This window comes from Psittacula echo (genome assembly GCF_963264785.1).
Source record: "Psittacula echo genome assembly, chromosome: 7".
Classification (NCBI taxonomy): Eukaryota; Metazoa; Chordata; class Aves; order Psittaciformes; family Psittacidae; genus Psittacula; species Psittacula echo.
In genome coordinates this window covers 43,632,257-43,651,290 of record NC_137740.1, presented here as the reverse complement: position 1 = coordinate 43,651,290, position 19,034 = coordinate 43,632,257, and the positions used below count along the sequence as shown (strand labels likewise).

General features: G+C 35.6%; 1 protein-coding gene across 1 annotated transcript in view; it reads right to left on the bottom strand.

The window, feature by feature from the left end:
- The window catches only part of SLC9A9 (solute carrier family 9 member A9), a gene marked incomplete at both ends in the record, with an annotated part of 196,716 nt that overhangs the window by 87,874 nt on the left and 89,808 nt on the right, over positions 1-19,034 (bottom strand). Inside the window, one exon of the mRNA XM_080623099.1 lies at positions 17,396-17,484. Coding sequence (XP_080479225.1) covers positions 17,396-17,484 — 89 coding nt within the window. The remainder of the gene's footprint in view (positions 1-17,395; positions 17,485-19,034) is intronic.

The following is a 19,034-nucleotide window of genomic DNA, read 5'->3' as shown; positions in this document are numbered from 1 at the left end:
TATGAGGAGCATCATGACACGATCTACATATATATATACACGCACATATATATGTGTATATACATATGCATATATATACACACACATATAAAAGTATTTGTGTATGTATAAAAACCTTTGGATGAAAGCATACTGTTAGGAGGAGCCACAGCAGCGTACTTTAGTTGTCAGAATAAGATAAAGGTGCTCCAGTGGTTTTAAAGTTGAATGATATTTCACTATTCATTTATGAAATCTCATTCAAGACTTAAAAAAATGTAAACTAGATGCATTTTAGAAATTGAAGTTTCTTCCTTGTGTTTTCCAAACTTTTTGTTGTCACAGTTTTAAAGGAAAACAGATTTTGCTATATCATTACGTTTGCTGTATACTCTTTCTCAGTTATCTGTAACAGTAAATTCAAGCTTAGTCTTGCCCAAAGTGCACTGGGACAATGTTTTCTGTGCCCCCATCATAGGTCTAATAGTTTTCTTAGCCTATATTTGCAGTGTACATAAAATTTTCTAGTAATTCATCTATGTCAGATACATGCAATGTTGTAATCTATTGCAGTTCTTGAATCGTATTGCTGGACACCAACTTCGGTTTGTTTGCAAGAGCAAATATAATCCCAATCCCTCTTTCCCTCTTTTTTCTTTTTTTTTTTCACCTGTGAGTTTTGGTGCTGAACTGTGCTGGTTCCCCCTCACCCCTTATCTCTAGTTTCTTTATTTTTTGATCTTTCACTATCAGGGTACTGCCTACTTGCTAGAAGATTAAATCCAGATTAGTTTCCTTCCTTTGTACAGCAAAAAAGCTAGGTACTATTTCAATAGCTAATTTAGAGAAGGCTCCTTCCTATTCTAGGCACAGTCATGATACGGTCTCTTATGAAAGATTCATCTCTTCAGAATGGTAAAACTAGCTTGGTAGCTTCATTCAGAGTCTTTTGTATTCCCTATGTAGTTCGCTCTTCCTTTTAAAAAGTATATCACTCTTATGACACATCTATTTATGGAGTGCAACTTGATCAAATTTTTCACACTGAGTTAACAAAAAGAAAAATAAATTAAAAGAATATCAACTGCTTCAGACCAGTTATTGTCAGAAAAGAAGTGATATCTGGATGCCTTTTCCTGGGACATAATGCTTGTGGAAACCACATAAAATGTATTCATTGTCCTTCAGACTTCACTTTTATTCCTGTATTCAGTGTAGGGTTTTATTTAGTGTTTCTTCAACTTCTGTGTTTTGTTCAACAGCAATACAGAGCCCATGCAGATACTCTGTTAAGCACTTAACTGTCAGTGCTGTGCAGCATAAAACCCATCAGAACAAGACAATTTATTCTAAAGAGATCTTCTGAAAGCCATGTTAAGAAATAGCTTCCATAGATTCATTTTCCTGAATAGTCATGCTTTTCACACAAAAGTTTCTGTCACTATTTTAAAAATGAGATGTCAAGACCTTTTTATGAAAAGCAAAAGAATAGGAGGAATAGGTTTACATCTGGAATTCATAATTTCCTGGGACACCCAAGTAGTTCCAAGAAGAATTGCAACCTCCACTTTAAACTCTGAAAAACATCCTTTTTTGTCTGAGGGGCCACAATGACCATGATATTGCCCAAGGTCTGCTTAAATGCCATTCAAGAATGTTCCTTATTTTGAATATATGTACTTGCAAGTGCAATTACTTGCTTAAAGAAAACAAACAAAAAAAAAAGTTAAGATTAGGATCCTAGATATTAAGTCCTTGGAATATTTTGTCTATAACCATAAATTCCTTTCCCTTGCCTCCCACACAGATAGCTAACTTCTTTCTACTCTAAATGAAATTGGCATTAAATTGCTCATATGTTGCCATTGGTTTTCCCAAGGCTACCAGAAAATTATAATAGAAACCATTATAACATACACATAGTAATAAGACATTTTTTCTGTATAAAACTAAACCCCCTCATTTGTAATGTGTCATTTTTACGTTTCCACTAAGTCTATAAATCTGCTGATAGCTTTAAAGTAAGAGTTGTAATAAATCACCAATGTCAACACATTGCAGAGTAGAGTATTTACAAAAACACCAGTTCAGAAACAATCCAGGCATTTAAGCTTAGGGTCTTAGCTCAGTGGGTTAGCGAAACTGATACTTGGTTTGCTTTGTTTATTTTCTCTTTAAAAAGTCAGTATTACAAAAGATTTATGTTAGAAATATCTATTAAAGTAGACATAATATTTATGTATTAAAAAACACATCATTCTCCAAACATGCTTAGTTTTTCTGTTATTCTTAGTTATAGTAAGTACTAAGAGGGATATGCAAAAAAATCAGCTTTGAGATATTCTTCTGAACTTGCAGAGTTCTTCTGCACTGGCAGAGCAAGGAATCAGTCCAGGTTATCTACATCTCAAGACTTGCTTTAAGTTTCTCTTATAGTGATGTTTTATTTTAACTCAAGTGAAAAATTTAATATGATATAAAAACTGTATTAGTCTTATCTTTAGAGTAAGATAAGGGAAGTGCTTTTTCTCTTCTTCTTCCTTCCCTCCACTCCCCTCCAGTTACGTTCAAGTCAATTAGAGAAACAAGTTATGCAAAAATGGGGTTTGCGACTTGATCCATTTTATAGAACTACTTAAATTTTCACTGTTTGAGATTATCTAGGTAATTAGTGTACCTGGAAGATGAGACATACAAAGTTCCCATCTCAGCTGCAATAAAAATAGAATTCTTTAAAGGAGCATCAAAATGAGAAAATTATTATCTTCTATGCCACAGTCCCCTTGTGGCTGGAGAGATGGAAAATATCAGATTTCTCAAATCCTGATATTTTAAACAGTATTCTTTCATCTCAAGTGAATAATGTTAGTACAAGGGTATTGGGTAAAAAGTGAATTACATCCACAACTTATTTTAAGAAAAATTCAGGGAACTTCACTCGCTGATGGCAATATTACATTCTTTCACCTGATTTAATACCTTCTGAAGGAATGCCATTCACCTCTTGCAGGTATCTCCAAGCCTCCTCTCTTTGCATTGATTTTTCTAACAACATGGAGGAATGCCATCTGTCTATGGTTTACATCTTAGAGTAACATATTCTTGCATGACATCAAAATAAGGAGAGTTTCAATAGTCCAACAGCAACTAGGAAGCTGGGATGTAAAATTGATTATACTTTTTAAGAGAGATTTGAAGGAGACAAAGCTATTAGAATTCTAAGCAGTCGGTGTTAAGTGGTGGTTATAAAATTTATTATATTTGAATAATGCTATTTAATTAGAACACAGCTATCAAAAATGTTCCACGAAGTCAAGGATATTGATAAATCAATAGTTGATGAAAATTGCTTTTCCCTAACTATTTTGAATTAAAATACTGTAAAAATTCCAACTACCATAATTTTTCTTAAATTGTAGAAGCTCTTATTATAGTCTAATTGCTTTATTTAATCTTTCTTTTTTGATTAGAGGTTTCAAAATCAGAAGGTTTGAATTTGAACCTCTTGCCTAGATTTCTTTATACAACTATAATGAATCTTCACAGCACAGTGATATAATGCTCATTTCTAGAATAACATACTTAGATGAATCAGCAGAAGTAACTCAGATTCATGACAGAATACAAACTTGTTTATCAAGTTGATTTTGATATCCAAGCATATTTGACTGTAAACTTACAAACCCACTATCAAAGAGAGATTCTTACAAGATCTTTTATGCCCTGCAGCAAAATTCTGGCCTTTTTTATCAGTAGGTTTTGCCACTGAATTAAATGAATTTCACCCCAACAGATTTAAGGAAGGCACTCAATAACTTTCTATTTCCCTATAGAGCTGGGAGGTTGAAAAGATTCCTAAGGCCTGAGGAAGAACTAGGAAAGTAAAAAGAGAAGGAAATAAAAAAACCAGCAGCACCAAGGCGTAGGAAAAGCCAGCAAGGTTTTGTAATTACCCAGTATGGTTTAGTCTTTTTTGGCATAATCTTCATACCACCATGAAAGTTCTGGTACAGGGACTCTTCATTAGGGACTGTAGTGGTAGGACAAGGGGTTCAAACTTACACAGAGGAAGTTCAGATTAGATATAAGGAAGTTCTTCCCTGTGAGGGCGGTGAGCTGAAACTAGATGATCTTAAGGTCCTTTCCAACCCCAACTATTCTTTGATTCTGTAAATACAATTCTGACTAGCAACAGTAAACAAAAAACATTGGCCCAGACATCAAGGCAAATCCTTTCTATTATTGAAAATGCCACAGGTTTTGAATGGCTTTGCTGGGTAGGAGAAGTTTAATTAATTAGACAGCTAAATTAAAATATTTTTCTTGTTCTAATCTAATTGGAGCAATGAAAATATGAGGGAAAATGACTTATAAAGTAAAACATTCAGAACTTCTAAAAAGGTTTGACCTTCAGGGTGAATGGAAACAGTGTGTTTTGTATTCACAGTGAATCTGTCAACATCATTAATTGCAGGATTCAAATTAAGCCTCAGAAAGAACTTTGCTGTTTGATTTTATCAATTGACAAATGACTCTGTTCAAAATCTAACACTCAATATACTTATTTCTTTTACATGTAAGGCATGGGGAGCAGTAGAAACTTTGGTTTACACTTTTAGTAGTATAGACAGATTCAGAGTCTGCTGAGAATTTCTATGTTGCCTTCAGTAGACTTGGGATCTAGCTGTAGAAAAAATAATTATTCATTCTATCAGTAGTCTTGTGAAGTTGCCTAGGAAAGAGGTTTCTGCAAACTTCTGTTTTTTTTTTGTTTCAAACATTGATCAGTTTGTAAGAGAGGGAAAATTTTTAGAACACTATCTCCCTTTCCTGCAGCACAACCAACTTTTGCTATCATACATGAGGCAGGCATTAAGTTGTACCTAAAAATAACCCAAGAATGACACCTTAATGGAAGGTATCTCCAAAACAGAGTAGATGATGCTGTTGCTGTTACAGCTTGTCATCTAAGTTATCATTTGGATCATAAACTAGAAATAACCACTTTCAGAGTGCTTATTTATCCTAAATTCCTGAACTGAGATGTTGCAGGCACAAAGGAAGGAGGAGTCATCAGTGCTCTGTTGTATGAAGATAATGTGCTCAGGGGATTACTGCAGTTGAAGCTCTCTACATTTAATTTAGCAGTACTGTATTATTCTGCAAGTATTAAGGAAGGATTCTGATCAAGATAGAGCATAACAGTGTAGCTGGAAAACTCTTTGAAGGGATATAAAAAACTTTTAACTGGCCAGAAATTAACGGTGGTACTAGAATCACTGTGCTAGGAATGATTTTGGAAATTTTTGGGGCTATTGATGGCTATTCCATTTTCTGATAGAGAAGGATAATGATGGTAATGGCAAATGAAGAGGCTGTGAACAGCCTGTGCTATCTAGGATTAAGCTAATATTCTTATAAAGCTGAATTTGGAGAATAAACTGTGTAGAGGAAAAAGAATTTAAAAGGCTGCTAAATAATAGTAAGATCAATAAAAATGAAGGTTAAGTTTATGACCTGTTCTGAACAACTTGAAAGGTACTTTCTTGGAAGGCATCTTTCTGGGGAAGCAAATCTCCAAGCAGTTGGAGGCAGGAAACATGATGGACTTGACAGTGAACAGCTATATTGAACAATCGTTAAAAAAATAAGCAAAAGAAAGAATAAATTTGTGGCTTTGCCAAAGCCAATTTCAGCCAACAAAGGAGACTTAGATGCTTTAAAACATGACTGTTCTCCTTCTGGTCACAGTAAAATAGTAATGTTATCAATGTAATCCAGTTGTCTTTAAAATTGCAATGAACTAATAGATCTTTTATGTTTCTCTATGTTCGAATTAGAGCTACTGCTGCTGACTTTTCCAAAGTAAAAAACACAACCAATTTCATCTCCCTTTCACCCATCTCAAGTGCTTTTTGTTTTTTTTTTTGTTTCTTGTGACTTGCCACCACAGTCTTAACCTTAAGTGATCAATTCAGTTTCTAAGGAGGACAAATGCAATATATTCCATTTCAATTTGCTGAGAGGAAATATTCTCTTATATTAATTCTTGAAGCGAGTTCATAAAAATAATTTCTTTCCTTGTCAAGTTTTGGGTGTTGGAAAGTAACCAATACTAGGGCCTTTAACCTATCAGGAAAGAAGAAACCTACAAAGATTCTTATGAAATCTGCCTGTCTTTTCTCTATGTTTTCCAGCAAAATCAAGAATGTAAAAAATGATCTGATGCTCATGACTTAAAAATTTCCATTTCACTGCATATCTGACATATTACAGGACAAATACTTGTTCTCTTTGAACCTGTTCTAGAGAGATTATTTTGCAGCTTCTGTCTATCCATATTGATGCTTCCCTTTACAGTCTAAGTCTGTAGAAAACTGCTCTAGAACTGTAAATCAGGAAATACTCTACCTTAATCCAGACCACAGTAACAGGATTTGCACGTTTTTCTGACAACATGCTGTTTTGTGTTCATTTGCTGCCTAATATAAGATGAAAATGTTTACTCAATAACTTCTCTACTTTCTGTGCCACTGTTACTCGTTCAGGGTTTTCCACATATATATACTGGTTTTTTATAGATCTATTTATAGAGTCTCGAGGACAGTGGACACAAGATCTTACCTCTTTCTGAGCTAGGCAGAGCATCTTCCCTCTGAGGACAGTTCTTGCTCTAATTGGTATTAAATAGCATGAGATCCTCATGATATTAAGCTCCATTTATTATTCTTAAAGACCTATTACTGATGAGCCAGCTTTTAACAATGTTACCTTGGCAGAATGCTATCCTATAGTTATATTTGGTGGTATTATTTGCAATTACTCTGTAGGTTCTAGTACCAGTTTCTGAAGCAGGATACTGGCTTAATAGATTCACTGATCTGCTGTTATATGTTTAGGGTGAATTTGGGGGATTCTTATGTTTCATTTCTGCAGTTCTCTTTAAACAGCTTCCTTGCCTCTTCATGTAGGCTACTATTCAATAATTGATGATTTACTGGGACAAAAAGACTGAGAAATGTGAATAGCAATTATGGTTTTGTGTCATATTTTTAAGTATTAGAGTGCATGACTTTCCTCATGTTACAGTCCTTTGCACTTAGAGATATAATCTAGAGTGGAGACTGTACGGAAAGAATTGAGACATAGAATGTGAGGAGGATTTACTTGAACATTGTGTGAAGGGGCTAGTTTTTTAAATGCAGAAAATGTCAGATACTCACTGGTGGGGTACTTTTTGAAAACACTACAAAGGACCATCTTTTACATAAAGCACAAGACATCTGTCATCAAATGCAAGTTAGCTTCCAAGTGGCTGCAACCTTGGCAATTCAACTCTGAGCAAATAATTGTGGCAAAGGGCTGTCTAACACCCTGCACTTGCATCTGTGAAATACATCAAAAAAACTGCAGATGAAGGATAATTGGAAAAAATGAACTTAGAGGAAATTATTAGTGCTGTTTATGCATGCCTTTAACAGAGCATAGAGTGTATGTGTGCCCATGAGTGTATGTGTATACACTAATAATATGTGTAAAAGTCCAATGGAGATGAATATGTAGTATTAAGCACAAACAAGGCAAATATTAATAATGTCAAAACTTCAAAAGCTACAGCAGTTGGATGTTGTTAGGGTGCAAAGACTAAAAAGTGAAATCTTGCTCTCAAAATAAATGCAAACCCAAAGTAAGCCCATGGATATTTGAATTTAAATGATAGTTTCATAATTAATTTCAATGGGGTAGGTTTGCATCTGGCTATAATTAGACTCTGGCTGAAACCACAGAATAGAAGTTGTTGCAGAAAGTATTGTAAGGATTTCCAGTGTTTTCAGGTCTACTAAATTACCAGTGATTTCCTTGGTGATGTTTCAGAAACCCCTCAATTGACAACAGAAAAAAAAAAAAAAAAGAAAAAATATTATCACATTAAACTAAAAAGAAATTAAAAATCCTAAACAAAGATACAACTTCAACTGTACTTAAATCTGTGATCCTAAGACACTCTTTCTTTTATATAAAATTGAATATCTCTAGTGAAGAGATACAACTAGTCATTCTTTAACGTACTTTAAAAATAACTTCAATAAGAATCTATAGGAAAGCAGAAGGTGTGGCTAGAGAAGTACTATCTGGAACCTCATATAGAGAAATGTTTTCTCAATAAAAGTATCAGTCACTACATGAGTGTCTGCTTCTGAGAACGCTGAATGGTTGCCTGGAATTTTCGAACACTCAGAACTCTTCTCAAGGCCACTGGAGGTAAAGGGTGGACAGCACCTCCCTAAATTAGTGGAACTGAAGCAGAATTAGAAGTCAAAAGCTTGAAATAGATGCTCAAATTCCATGCTCTTTTTATTATTTTAGGTGAATGAAAGTAGATATATATGAAAACATGTGGAAAGACAAGGCACTTATTTGAATCCTAGTCATGATTTCGACTTTTAATCCAAAAGATTTTGACAAAGGGCTTTTTAGCGCTTAATTATTTTCACAGACAGCATCAAGAGAAAGAGATGAGCTATAGTCAGCTGTTTAGCTTTATTTTTTATCTCTGTCACAAATTCTCAGATGAGAGAGTTGGGATGGACTAAGTGAATGTTGTAATTTTCAAGTTTACAAAACATGAAATTGAATAAGTAAAACTAAGTATGTAATGTTAACCTACAGTCTGCTCTATTTCAGCACATGTTGATAATGCAAGAATATATTCATAGCCCAGGATTAGATAGATCTTGGTTTGTTTTTTCTCCTTATGCATTCCAAAGTTGCAGTGATTATGAAGGTGGCAATAATTAGGAAGGGACTTAATTTGACAGTGTACATTGAGGAAATTTTCTGCTCAAGACAGAATATTTGCTAGGACGCAGAGTTAAAAACTAAGGCTATGTACCCACAGTGAGGACCATTTTCAGACCATTTGTGAGAACATTGAGGCAGACACAATAACGTGGCCTGCATGGTTTGTGAACCAGTTTCTGATTCTGCAGTAGCTTACATAGCCACATACAGTTTGTTGACTCCATGGCACAGATGAAGACATATGTGATTCAAGGAACCTTTCAAAGAAACTACAACATGTGTCTCAGTTTGGAATTTCATGACATATTTCTCCATATGCCGATTATATCTTGGCCTATAGGTCTTAATTCCAATTGCTGTATGTTAGCTAACTCCTGGCATCTGTTATTGTGCTGCAAAGAGTAAACTGGAACCTTTACAATCAAAGAACTTTATTAATATTTAAAAAAAATGTTTAATGTTTAAACAGATTGTAAAATCTTTAATGAAGTCATTTGGAAACTAGTTTGCATATGGCATTACGTTCCTTAGCCTACCAGCATCGAAAATAACATAATTTTCAACAAGATGAGGTTCTCTGTAGAAATACTGTTTTCACTGCAGTTCTGGGTTTCTTCAGGGCATGAACTACATTTGAGCATGTGTATTTTCCAGTTCTCGCGCTTAAGCAAAATTGCTGTTTTCCTTGTTGTTTTCAAGAGAAGATATCTTTTTCATAAGTCAAAAATTCTGTTTATTTGTGGGTGAAGGCACGTGTAAGATACTAGAATATAGTATTTCTTACAAAATGCTGATGATAAAGGGACACATGATTGGTGAGAACTAATGAGGCCAGAGTAAATCTGCACATTTTCAGTTAAGGAATCACTAAAGCAAGTATGCAAAAAAAAAAAAAATAAAAAAAAGAAAAAAGGAAGAGGGAAAATGGAGATAAAGAAGGAAGTATAGAACTAAATATTCTAATGAGATTTCTATATGTGGAGACCCAATATTTTCAATATTATGGATAGGATAGGGGATAGAAGCTATTTTATGATATAAATAAAAAATGATGCAGCTAATTACTGATATATCATATTTATAAAGTCCACTGTTACCAGTTTACTTCTAGCAGTGTTTCCTGGCTGTCTACCATCCATCATGTATCTCACAGCTAAAAGGAAACAATGACAGCATTTCCACATAAATTTAAGGGGGGACACATGTCACGAGACTGCAGATTAACATTCTTTTAGCATATTTAAGTAACCAGGAACATCAGTCAGATAATGAGGGATTTTGTTAAGATTCAGATTGAAAGACATGGTAGTATAATTCCTTTTTGTGGAAATCAAGATTTTCTTATATTATGATTTTTCTTGTTAAACCCATACAGTAAGAAGCTTTAGCTTTCTTTATAGCATTATACTATTCTACAGGGTTTCATAAGATCTTATTGTACATCTGGTCAAACAATGCATCTGGCACATTTCCAGTCTTCAGGCTTTTCTCCTAAACACGGAAAATAGCTGTGTATAGAACTGGAATTCATTGTACATTTCCTGTCAATTGCAGTCCATTTTAAAGGTAATAATTATTACAAGCACTGTGCATGTGGTGCATATTCAATTAGAGATAAGAAGGCAATTTATAAACGAGGGCAGGCTGTTTGTAACAGACCCAGTTGCTCTGCAGAGATGCATTGAGTTACCAAGCTATGACCGTCCAGCTAAGGAACATAAGGCTTAGCCAGCATTGCTGTGGCACGGCTGGAGTTCATTAGTGCCTCAGGTGGGGAAAGCTGGAGGTTACAAGGGAAAGACAGAACAAAAATGAGAGGTTGCTTGGTTGTTTCTTTTTGGGGTACTTAGGCTAGAGCTGTAATGATATCTAGAGGCGTGAGCTTTTGGACTTTTACATGGGTCTAAGACTGTGACTTCTATTGTTTGCAATGTAAGTTAGGGGCCTCAAAGACAGCAGAAATTTAGACCTACAGTTTCTGGTACCTCCTCCTAACAGCCATGTGCTATATGCAGGATAAACCATTCTTTTTTTTTAACTCTGTGCTTACAATGTTTTTATGTCTTTATCATTCTCTTCTCTCAGAAAGAAAAAGAACCAGGAGTGTTTCTATGTCTTCCCTAATCATTTTGAACAGCTGCAAAACAGAGATATTGCTAAATGCCTTATCTTAAGAAACCCAAACCAACCACCACCCAAAAAGCCTGACCAAACCAAACAAAACCCAACCTGGGTGAAATATAAGAAAACAAGAGCAAGGTTTTCCTCTAATGTAACTAATTTCCAAAGTATTTGCTTTAAGCAAAACAATTTAAAACAAGGGCAAAACTATACTAATACTATTCCTATACAAATGAATCTTCCCAAATGCTATTTTATTTTCATATTATCAGAAATAGCTGATTCTTCAGACCTTTCTGTTGACCACTGTAAATTGATTCAGGCACTGCCTGAAGCCCCAGGCTTTATTGCTTTTGAGTCTGAACTTGCAAGATTTCAGGGAGATCAGAGATTAGAGGTTTTTTTTTTTCAGCTGCAGAAAGGGAACCATGAGACAGGAGGAGATAGTGCCCATCAGAGCTACCTTTTATGCTCAGTCTCCACTTAAATGAAAGAAAGTACTTAATATATGCAACCTGTTCAATCCTAATTAGGAATTTGTACTTTGTTGGATCCTCTAGGCAAAGACCGCCTGAACACTTTTTTGAAGACTGCCAGACCTAAGTGCTGTGTGTTAGTTAAAAAGAATTTCCAGTTTACCCTCAGACAGAGCATTAGTCATCAAATGTTATCCTATATCAGATGGCCAATGGTGCTATATACTTCAGAAGATAATGGAAAAAACATTCTAGTATGAAATTTTCCTGCAGGCACTGTGATTGTGGTGTGCTGGAAGAACATATTCCTCCTGCATACCACATATGCAAAGACTAATTAGAATCTGGTACTGGTAGTAATCTTGTTTGAAAGATAACTTTCTTTTGTTTCAGTCTTTGTCAGTAATTTATGTGGAAGCATCTGACCTCTTGCAGTGCCTTAAAGGTAATTTTTTCCTACGTAGAGCTCCTGAACAAATCACAACAGCAGCTGCCAATTAGGCTGCTCATTTCAAAAGGATGAGAACTATATTTTGTGGTGGTTGCTGCTTTGCTAATTATCCAGGACATTTTGCTGTACCTCAGTCTAGAAATACTTGAATTTTTTTAAAAGTCAAGAGGCTGACTTGTAAGAGCCATTATATCCTGACAATTGTGTGGCCTTCCCAGAAATCTAAACTAATTGTCTACAAACAGTCCAATGCCTGGTAACAAAAAAAATAGAAGGTATTAACTAGAGATAAATTCAAATAGGTTGTGTGCTTTGGAAGTAAGCACAGCTCTAGTTATTTGGACTTTTAAATACTCATACAAATAGCAGGACCAAAACCACAGGGCACACACAAGTCCTGTGTGACTGTGGAGCATTTAGGACAATGACACTAAACCCATTTCATTTTGTATTGTTGTTCCCTATGACTTTAGAGGGCTGCTTCTCCCAAATACAATATGGGTTCTAGGTATCTGGAGTGGGACACCTCACAAACAGATTGACACAGTTTTGGCAGTAGTAGTACATAGCTGTCTCTGCTCAGCTGCTCCCCTTGTCTCACAGAAAAATAAAAACAGTAGATGCAGTTCCTGGCATGTGCTTTTAACAAGAAACTCATGAGATATCATTCTGCTACTGCAGCAGAATTTGCAGTACATTATTTCTTTTCTTATGGAAAGATAGCTGTCAGGAGAATCCTGTAAGATAGTCATTGTAACATGTACCTAAAGAATGCAAATTTTTTGTTTCCATGCTGAGCATAGGGCTGCTTGTAACTAGTTTGTGAGATAATTAGGCCATCAGAAAAGGAGTAGAATGACTAGATCACAGGAATGATGCTTCATTTGGATATAGAGACCCAAAAACTGATTTCAGCCACCTCTTTGCCTTCTAGTCTACAATGCTCTTTGTAGTAAACATTGTCTGATGCTGTTGGTTCCCCTTCCACCCTCCTTTGGTAGATTTGAACATATCCATTGCCATACTTTATAGTTTATAGTCTCTTATTCCAATTTACTTCAGAAGTGAGTCCACTATGGATGGAACTGCATCAAGAATGAAGTCCATACTGATGCTATTCAGTGGCATGTCATGATCAAGAGACTCTAATGATTTGATTTACAGTTTTTGAGGTATTAAAAAAATATGTTTCATGACTGTTTTGTCAGCTTGTTTCAAATAATATGATTAATTAACATTAAATTAATATGTTTATAAACACAACCTTTTTACACCAAACTCTGTTTGGAATACAGCTCAGTTTATGATACAGCAATCAGCTGACTGATCCCTAGCCTGTTTCCTTGTTGGAGAATGTATAGCTATATCATAAATAAGCCAAGCAGTTTTTGGAAATGTAATGTATTTTCAAGGGATTTGCACTGGATATTAGCTGCTCCTCTGCAAAGTGATGACTCTCAATAATTGGAGATAATGATGTCTGTGTTATAGTGTGGAAATTAAAATTTGAAGCAATTGGTACTATGTCCATCAGTGAGCAAAGACCGATCTGAACTTTCAGTCCTTCAGTGTAAGTTAATTGGCTCAAGCAGTCCTAGTAAGAGTACATGCTTTGGTAAAGCTGCTGAAAAGTTATGCAGCACAGCGTTCTCTTGTTTTACCTTTACCCTGTTCTCAAACCTGTGTAAAACCTTGGAGGTGAAGGGCTGCCAAAATCTTAATGTGGCATCTTGTGCATACTGCACGCCCAGTGTAGCTGAACAATCAGGCCAGAAGTTTTGTCTATAAGTCAGGTGTTCCGTAATGGGTTTGTTATCAGGATCAGTGAAAAATGTAACTAACTTAAAATGTGATTAAAAAGACTATTATACCTAACCTGAGAAGGCAACCTTCAAGAGCTTGTTAGAATAGCTATTTCAGAGCTGACTATGTAAACAAGGGTTAGACTAGTGGAATGAACAGAGACAGGCAGGGTAGTGTGTGACATACCCCCTTGCTGGTTGGACATGCTTTCCTGTGTCTTCTAGTAATTCCCTGGCTCTTCTTCAATAGGAGATGTTCGCATTTCAGAATTCTCTTCCCAGAGTTTATTTGTTGGCACTGTATTTTGTGTGAAAGCAGAATTTTCCATACCCTTGCATACTTAACCAAAGAGAGGTAGTGCTGTTTTCTGGTCTCTTCATTGTAGCTATTCTCTGGAGTTAAGGGAACATAAATAATATAACTCACAAGTATGATGGATAATATTTATAGCCATTACAGAAAGGCAGAAGCCTCTCTTAATACTCCGCTACTAGGAAACTGTGCTGGTCTCAGCCTGGTATTTGAGTAAAAGTGCTAGAGGGCAGAGAGAAAAAAAGAGCAAAGAAATTTCTTCTCTTTCTGTAGAAAACACAGTGTTGTTCATGCATCCCTTTCAAGAGATGACCTGTAGGATTTACAGTCTACCCCCTTTCAACAAAACAGTGATTTCTGTTTATCTAGCAATACCCTGCCTAGCCACTGACTCGCAGCTCAGCAAATCCACACAACCCAACCGTGCATCTGAAGAACCTAATGTAAAATCTGAACTATAATGTCCCAAGAATTAGAAGCAACTGTTGCTTGTCTGCAGCATAATGTGAGGTTATAATAGCAGCTGTAAATAATTCTAGAGAAAGCTGCACAGAATCAAATAACTTTCAATCAGGGCCTAACAGTTTCATCTTCTCCTTCATTAAAGACATATTGGATAAATTAAACTTTAAATGTATGACTGAGCCTTTATTCCACAGATGGCAGTGTCAATTTTAATGTTGAATTCACAATGACCATAGTCAGGTCAATGGTGATGATGACTTAAAAATACTGGTATAAAATATCACTCATGTTAAAAAAATGAAAATAAAATTAAAAAAAAAAAAACCCACAAAGTTAATGTTTATAGATACTTAACAGAGAATTGTGATAATTGGATTGAATGAAACCTCTCTAAAGCCTGCATTTCACTAAACATTTATTATCTTACTTATGACAATGTTAAAATAATCCATTGATTTTGACAATATTTGTAAGATACTTTAAGCTTCAGATGCTTAAAATCTAATATTTCTCTTTCATAAATTGTGCAACAGTGATTGACTAGATAATAAAGGGTACATGGGGGCTAATAATTACATAGCATCTTTTGACAGACATTCTTAATAGAGGTCCTTGAATTATTTAAGAACTGTAGATAAGTTTTCATTTTATACCAGCATCTGAAGAAAATCATACCAGGTTTTTGTTGTAGGGTTGGTTTTTTTTTTTTAAATCTATTTTTTTAAGGCAAATGATGAGGTATTGTGAGAAATGCAGAACTCTGTATCATGACCAGAAATACAGCCTCTATCATTGTATACTGAATTTTGCCATCAAGCTATGAAACTTTAATAGCTGGTAAAAATGTAAAGAAAAATGTACGAAGCAGCATAGAAAAAGCATTTGTTTAAAAACAGTTAACACAGTTTCACAATCTGATTTACAGTTTTAAATCTAATTTCTCTGTGGTTTGTTAGCTTTAGCTTTAGTCTTAACTTACTGTTCTGTCAGTGTGCGTTACAGTTCACCAGTCCTTATTGAAAGATCTGTCATATTGTAACAAAAGAAAGAGGCTGCTTTAGAATAATTCTGTAAGTGAACTGAAGCACCCTTGATTTTGGCCTGTAATGATTATAAAAATGACTTAGATTAGGAGCAAAGCTGTCTGTCCAAGCAACCATATTAATTTAAAATGCACTCAAGTCATATATGATTGTGAGAATGCCAAGTGTTTGGCTTAGTAAATTTGCTTGAAAAGAATTCTTTTGGGGAGAGAAAGAAAGAGGTAGTGCAGGTCTTGCTGAAACAGCTGCATATGAAAGGGTAATCTTTGGGTTAGAAAATAAATTAGAAGAATTCACAGGAATTTAACAAAAATTTTTGAACCATATTGTAAGGGAGGCAAGGAATAAGAGCTTATAGGGGAAAAGAAAAACAGAAATGGTGCATAAAACTCACAACTCTATAGAGAAACACATAATGCCTTTTCTATGTGTTCAAGGGTAGATTCAGTTTATTTTCACTGTTTTGTTTTACACTGTTGATGCAAGGGAATAACAGAGTAAACATTAACAAAACCACTATGCATTTAAACTAAATGTTAGTTACTTCTGTAGCTGTAAAGGTTCCTAGGTAAGTAAAAATACCATGGCCTTTCTTTTTTAATTTCTCTCTCTGAGGCTATGCCTCACTAAATCATGCAGATGAATCCCTGAAAAAGTCTTATATTCAAACTGTAACAGTCAGATGCAAGGGTAGTAATGGCATAGGCAATTCAGTATTTCTGCAAAATAGAAATGTTTCTATAGTAGACATAAATGTTATTCCCTCATTGTACAGTTATCAGAGAAAGGTTATTTTTTCTGCTGGAATGCTTTTGGAAAGCATCAGTCTCTGCTGGTATGAAGAAATGCAATCCTGTTCAATAGGTAACACTTTATTCTATAAGTACTGACCAGAAACTTTTTTGATGATTTAAAATAATAGAATCATAGAATAGGCATTAAAAAAATTAAATAATATTAAAATAGCCATCATAAAAAAAATCTGAGAGAGTCTGACAGTTGAACCGATACTGTGGCCAGTATTTTTTTCTATCAATCTGTTTTTGACAGAAAATTGGATTTTTTTATTAAATTGTGATGTATAAGAACCAGTGGAATTTTCTAAGTAAAATTTCCAATGCTTAAAACAGAGGAATTGCTGAAAAAGTTACCAGATAGAATCATGAAAATTATAGTCTCAGACCATATGTTTCCATTTAGTTCTCGGAGACAGAGTTTCTCCAACCAAGGCTTCTTGGGACATATGAGTCAACATTAAAAGGGAAGAAAACTGCATTTAAATGACTTCTTACAGGATCTAGGTAATGATGAAGTAGTCTAAAATTACCCCTTGTGCTGAAAAGCATTTTGAACATTGCAATGCATATATCTAGTACTGAGAACAGCCCCCAGTTTTAAAAAGATAATTACAATTGGACTAGTCACCTGTACCAACAAAAAATGGATGCCCAAATTTCTCGTTACTTTAAATAAGAGAACGGAAGAAAGTTATCTTTCTAATTATGTCAGATTTTTAATGAGGCAGAAAACAAATTATGTCATTGCTCAAGTCTGTTGGCTAGGCTGCAATTTATACAGTCCCTTTTGCAAAAAATCCACATGGATCCAGCCTCTCAGACCACTTCTCTCTGATTTACTGGAGCTCTTTGATTTCCTTAACTTCACAGCATTTTTGTACTGAAACTAGCATTAATTGTTATTTCGTTACCCTTCATCTCCTCAACTAACATTTCAGGTCTCTTGAGAAGAACAGATTCTTACATTTTTTGCTTATCCAGAAAATTGTTACTGTTTTCTTGGCAAAATCTTCATTCTTTTCCCTAATGAAAACATAAGCCTCTTCCTTTGCATTGATAATGAAGTCCCTTCCAGCTATATTCCAGTACCTCTGAGCATCCCTTACACCAGTTGAAGACACAAAGTCAGTTATTTCTGTGTCATACCTGTTTAGTTCTCATTTTGGAATCTGGTGACAGATTGTTGTAGGTATAATGTGCCTGTGTGACCCCACAGAAAAGGACTGCAACAATACCTGAAATTCAGAGAAAAAAACAGAGTTATCTGCTTCTGCTTTCTTAAGTTTGCCAAAAGGCTACATAAAAAAAGTTAATTAGATTGTTAATAGCATTTTACAACAAAAGAACTTTAAGATATAGAATTATAGAATCATAGAATAGTTAGGGTTGGAAAAGACCTGAAGATCATCTAGTTCCAGCCCCCTGCCATAGGCAGAGACACCTCACACTAAACCATGTCACCCAAGGCCTCATCCAACCTGGCCTTGGATGCTGCCAGGGGTGGAGCATTCACAGCCTCCCTGGGCAACCCATTCCAGTGCCTCACCACCCTCTCAGTAAAGAACTTCTTCCTTATATCCAATCTAAACTTCCCCTGTTTAAGTTTGAACCCGTTACCCCTTGTCCTGTCACTACAGTCCCTAATGAATAGTCCCTCCCCAGCATCCTTGTAGGCCCCCTTCAGATACTGGAAGGCTGCTATGAGGTCTCCATGCAGTCTTCTCTTCAGGCTGAACAGCCCCAACTTTCTCAGCCTGTCTTCGTACGGTAGGTGCTCCAGTCTCCTTATCATCCTCGTGGCTCTCCTCTGGACTTGTTCCAACAGTTCCATGTCCTTTTTATGTTGAGGACACCAGAACTGCACACAATACTCCAAGTGAGGTCTCACAAGAGCAGTGTAGAGGGGCAGGATCACCTCCTTCGACCTGCTGGTCACGCTGCTTTTGATGCAGCCCAGGATACGGTTGGCTTTCTGGGCTGTGAGCGCACACTGAAGCTGGCTCATGTTCATTTTCTCATGGACCAACACTCCCAAGTCCTTCTGCACAGGGCTGCTCTGAATCTCTTCTCTGCCCAACCTGCACTTGTGCCTGAGATTGCTCTGAGCCAGGTGTAGGACCTTGCACTTGGCATGGTTTTATAAGGCATCTTTCAAACGAACTAGGTTTTTTTTTTCTTTGCTTAAAGTCAGGAAGGTTTTGAGTATTCTACCTGGTCCATCACACATTCCACTGCTATGTATTTGGCTAAAACTGTAGAAAATTTCTTTTAATTAATACATGGTAGCATCTGACCATAATCTGACTGACAGACAAGACTAACATAAATCATAACATGAAGGATTATTAGAAAATTTTGACAGAGACTGAATAGGTAAGCCAAAAAAAATTTTATTGCATTTAAATAAAACGTAATATTTGTACAGAATGACTGAAATCAGGGAAAGTAATTTCAGTCTGTGCCTGATTTTTAGCCTTATCATAAACAGTGTGTAACAGTGTGCAGGGTAGACAACACAACATCACTTCTGAAGTGATACTATGGCAAGTGCAAGCTGCGTTGCACAGGATGACTAGGTCAATTTCTGTAGCCATGTGGCAGTAATTATACTTCCCATCTTCTGGAAGGTCTTAAGGAGAAGGGCAGCAGGTTTGTCAGCAAAAATAACTCTGTATTGTATTGATATTTCTTATTTTTTAATACTTCGTTTCTGGCCCTGGTTCTAATTCACTAGAATCATTGAGTAACGTCACTGTAATGCAGTATTATAATTAAAGTAGCTGAT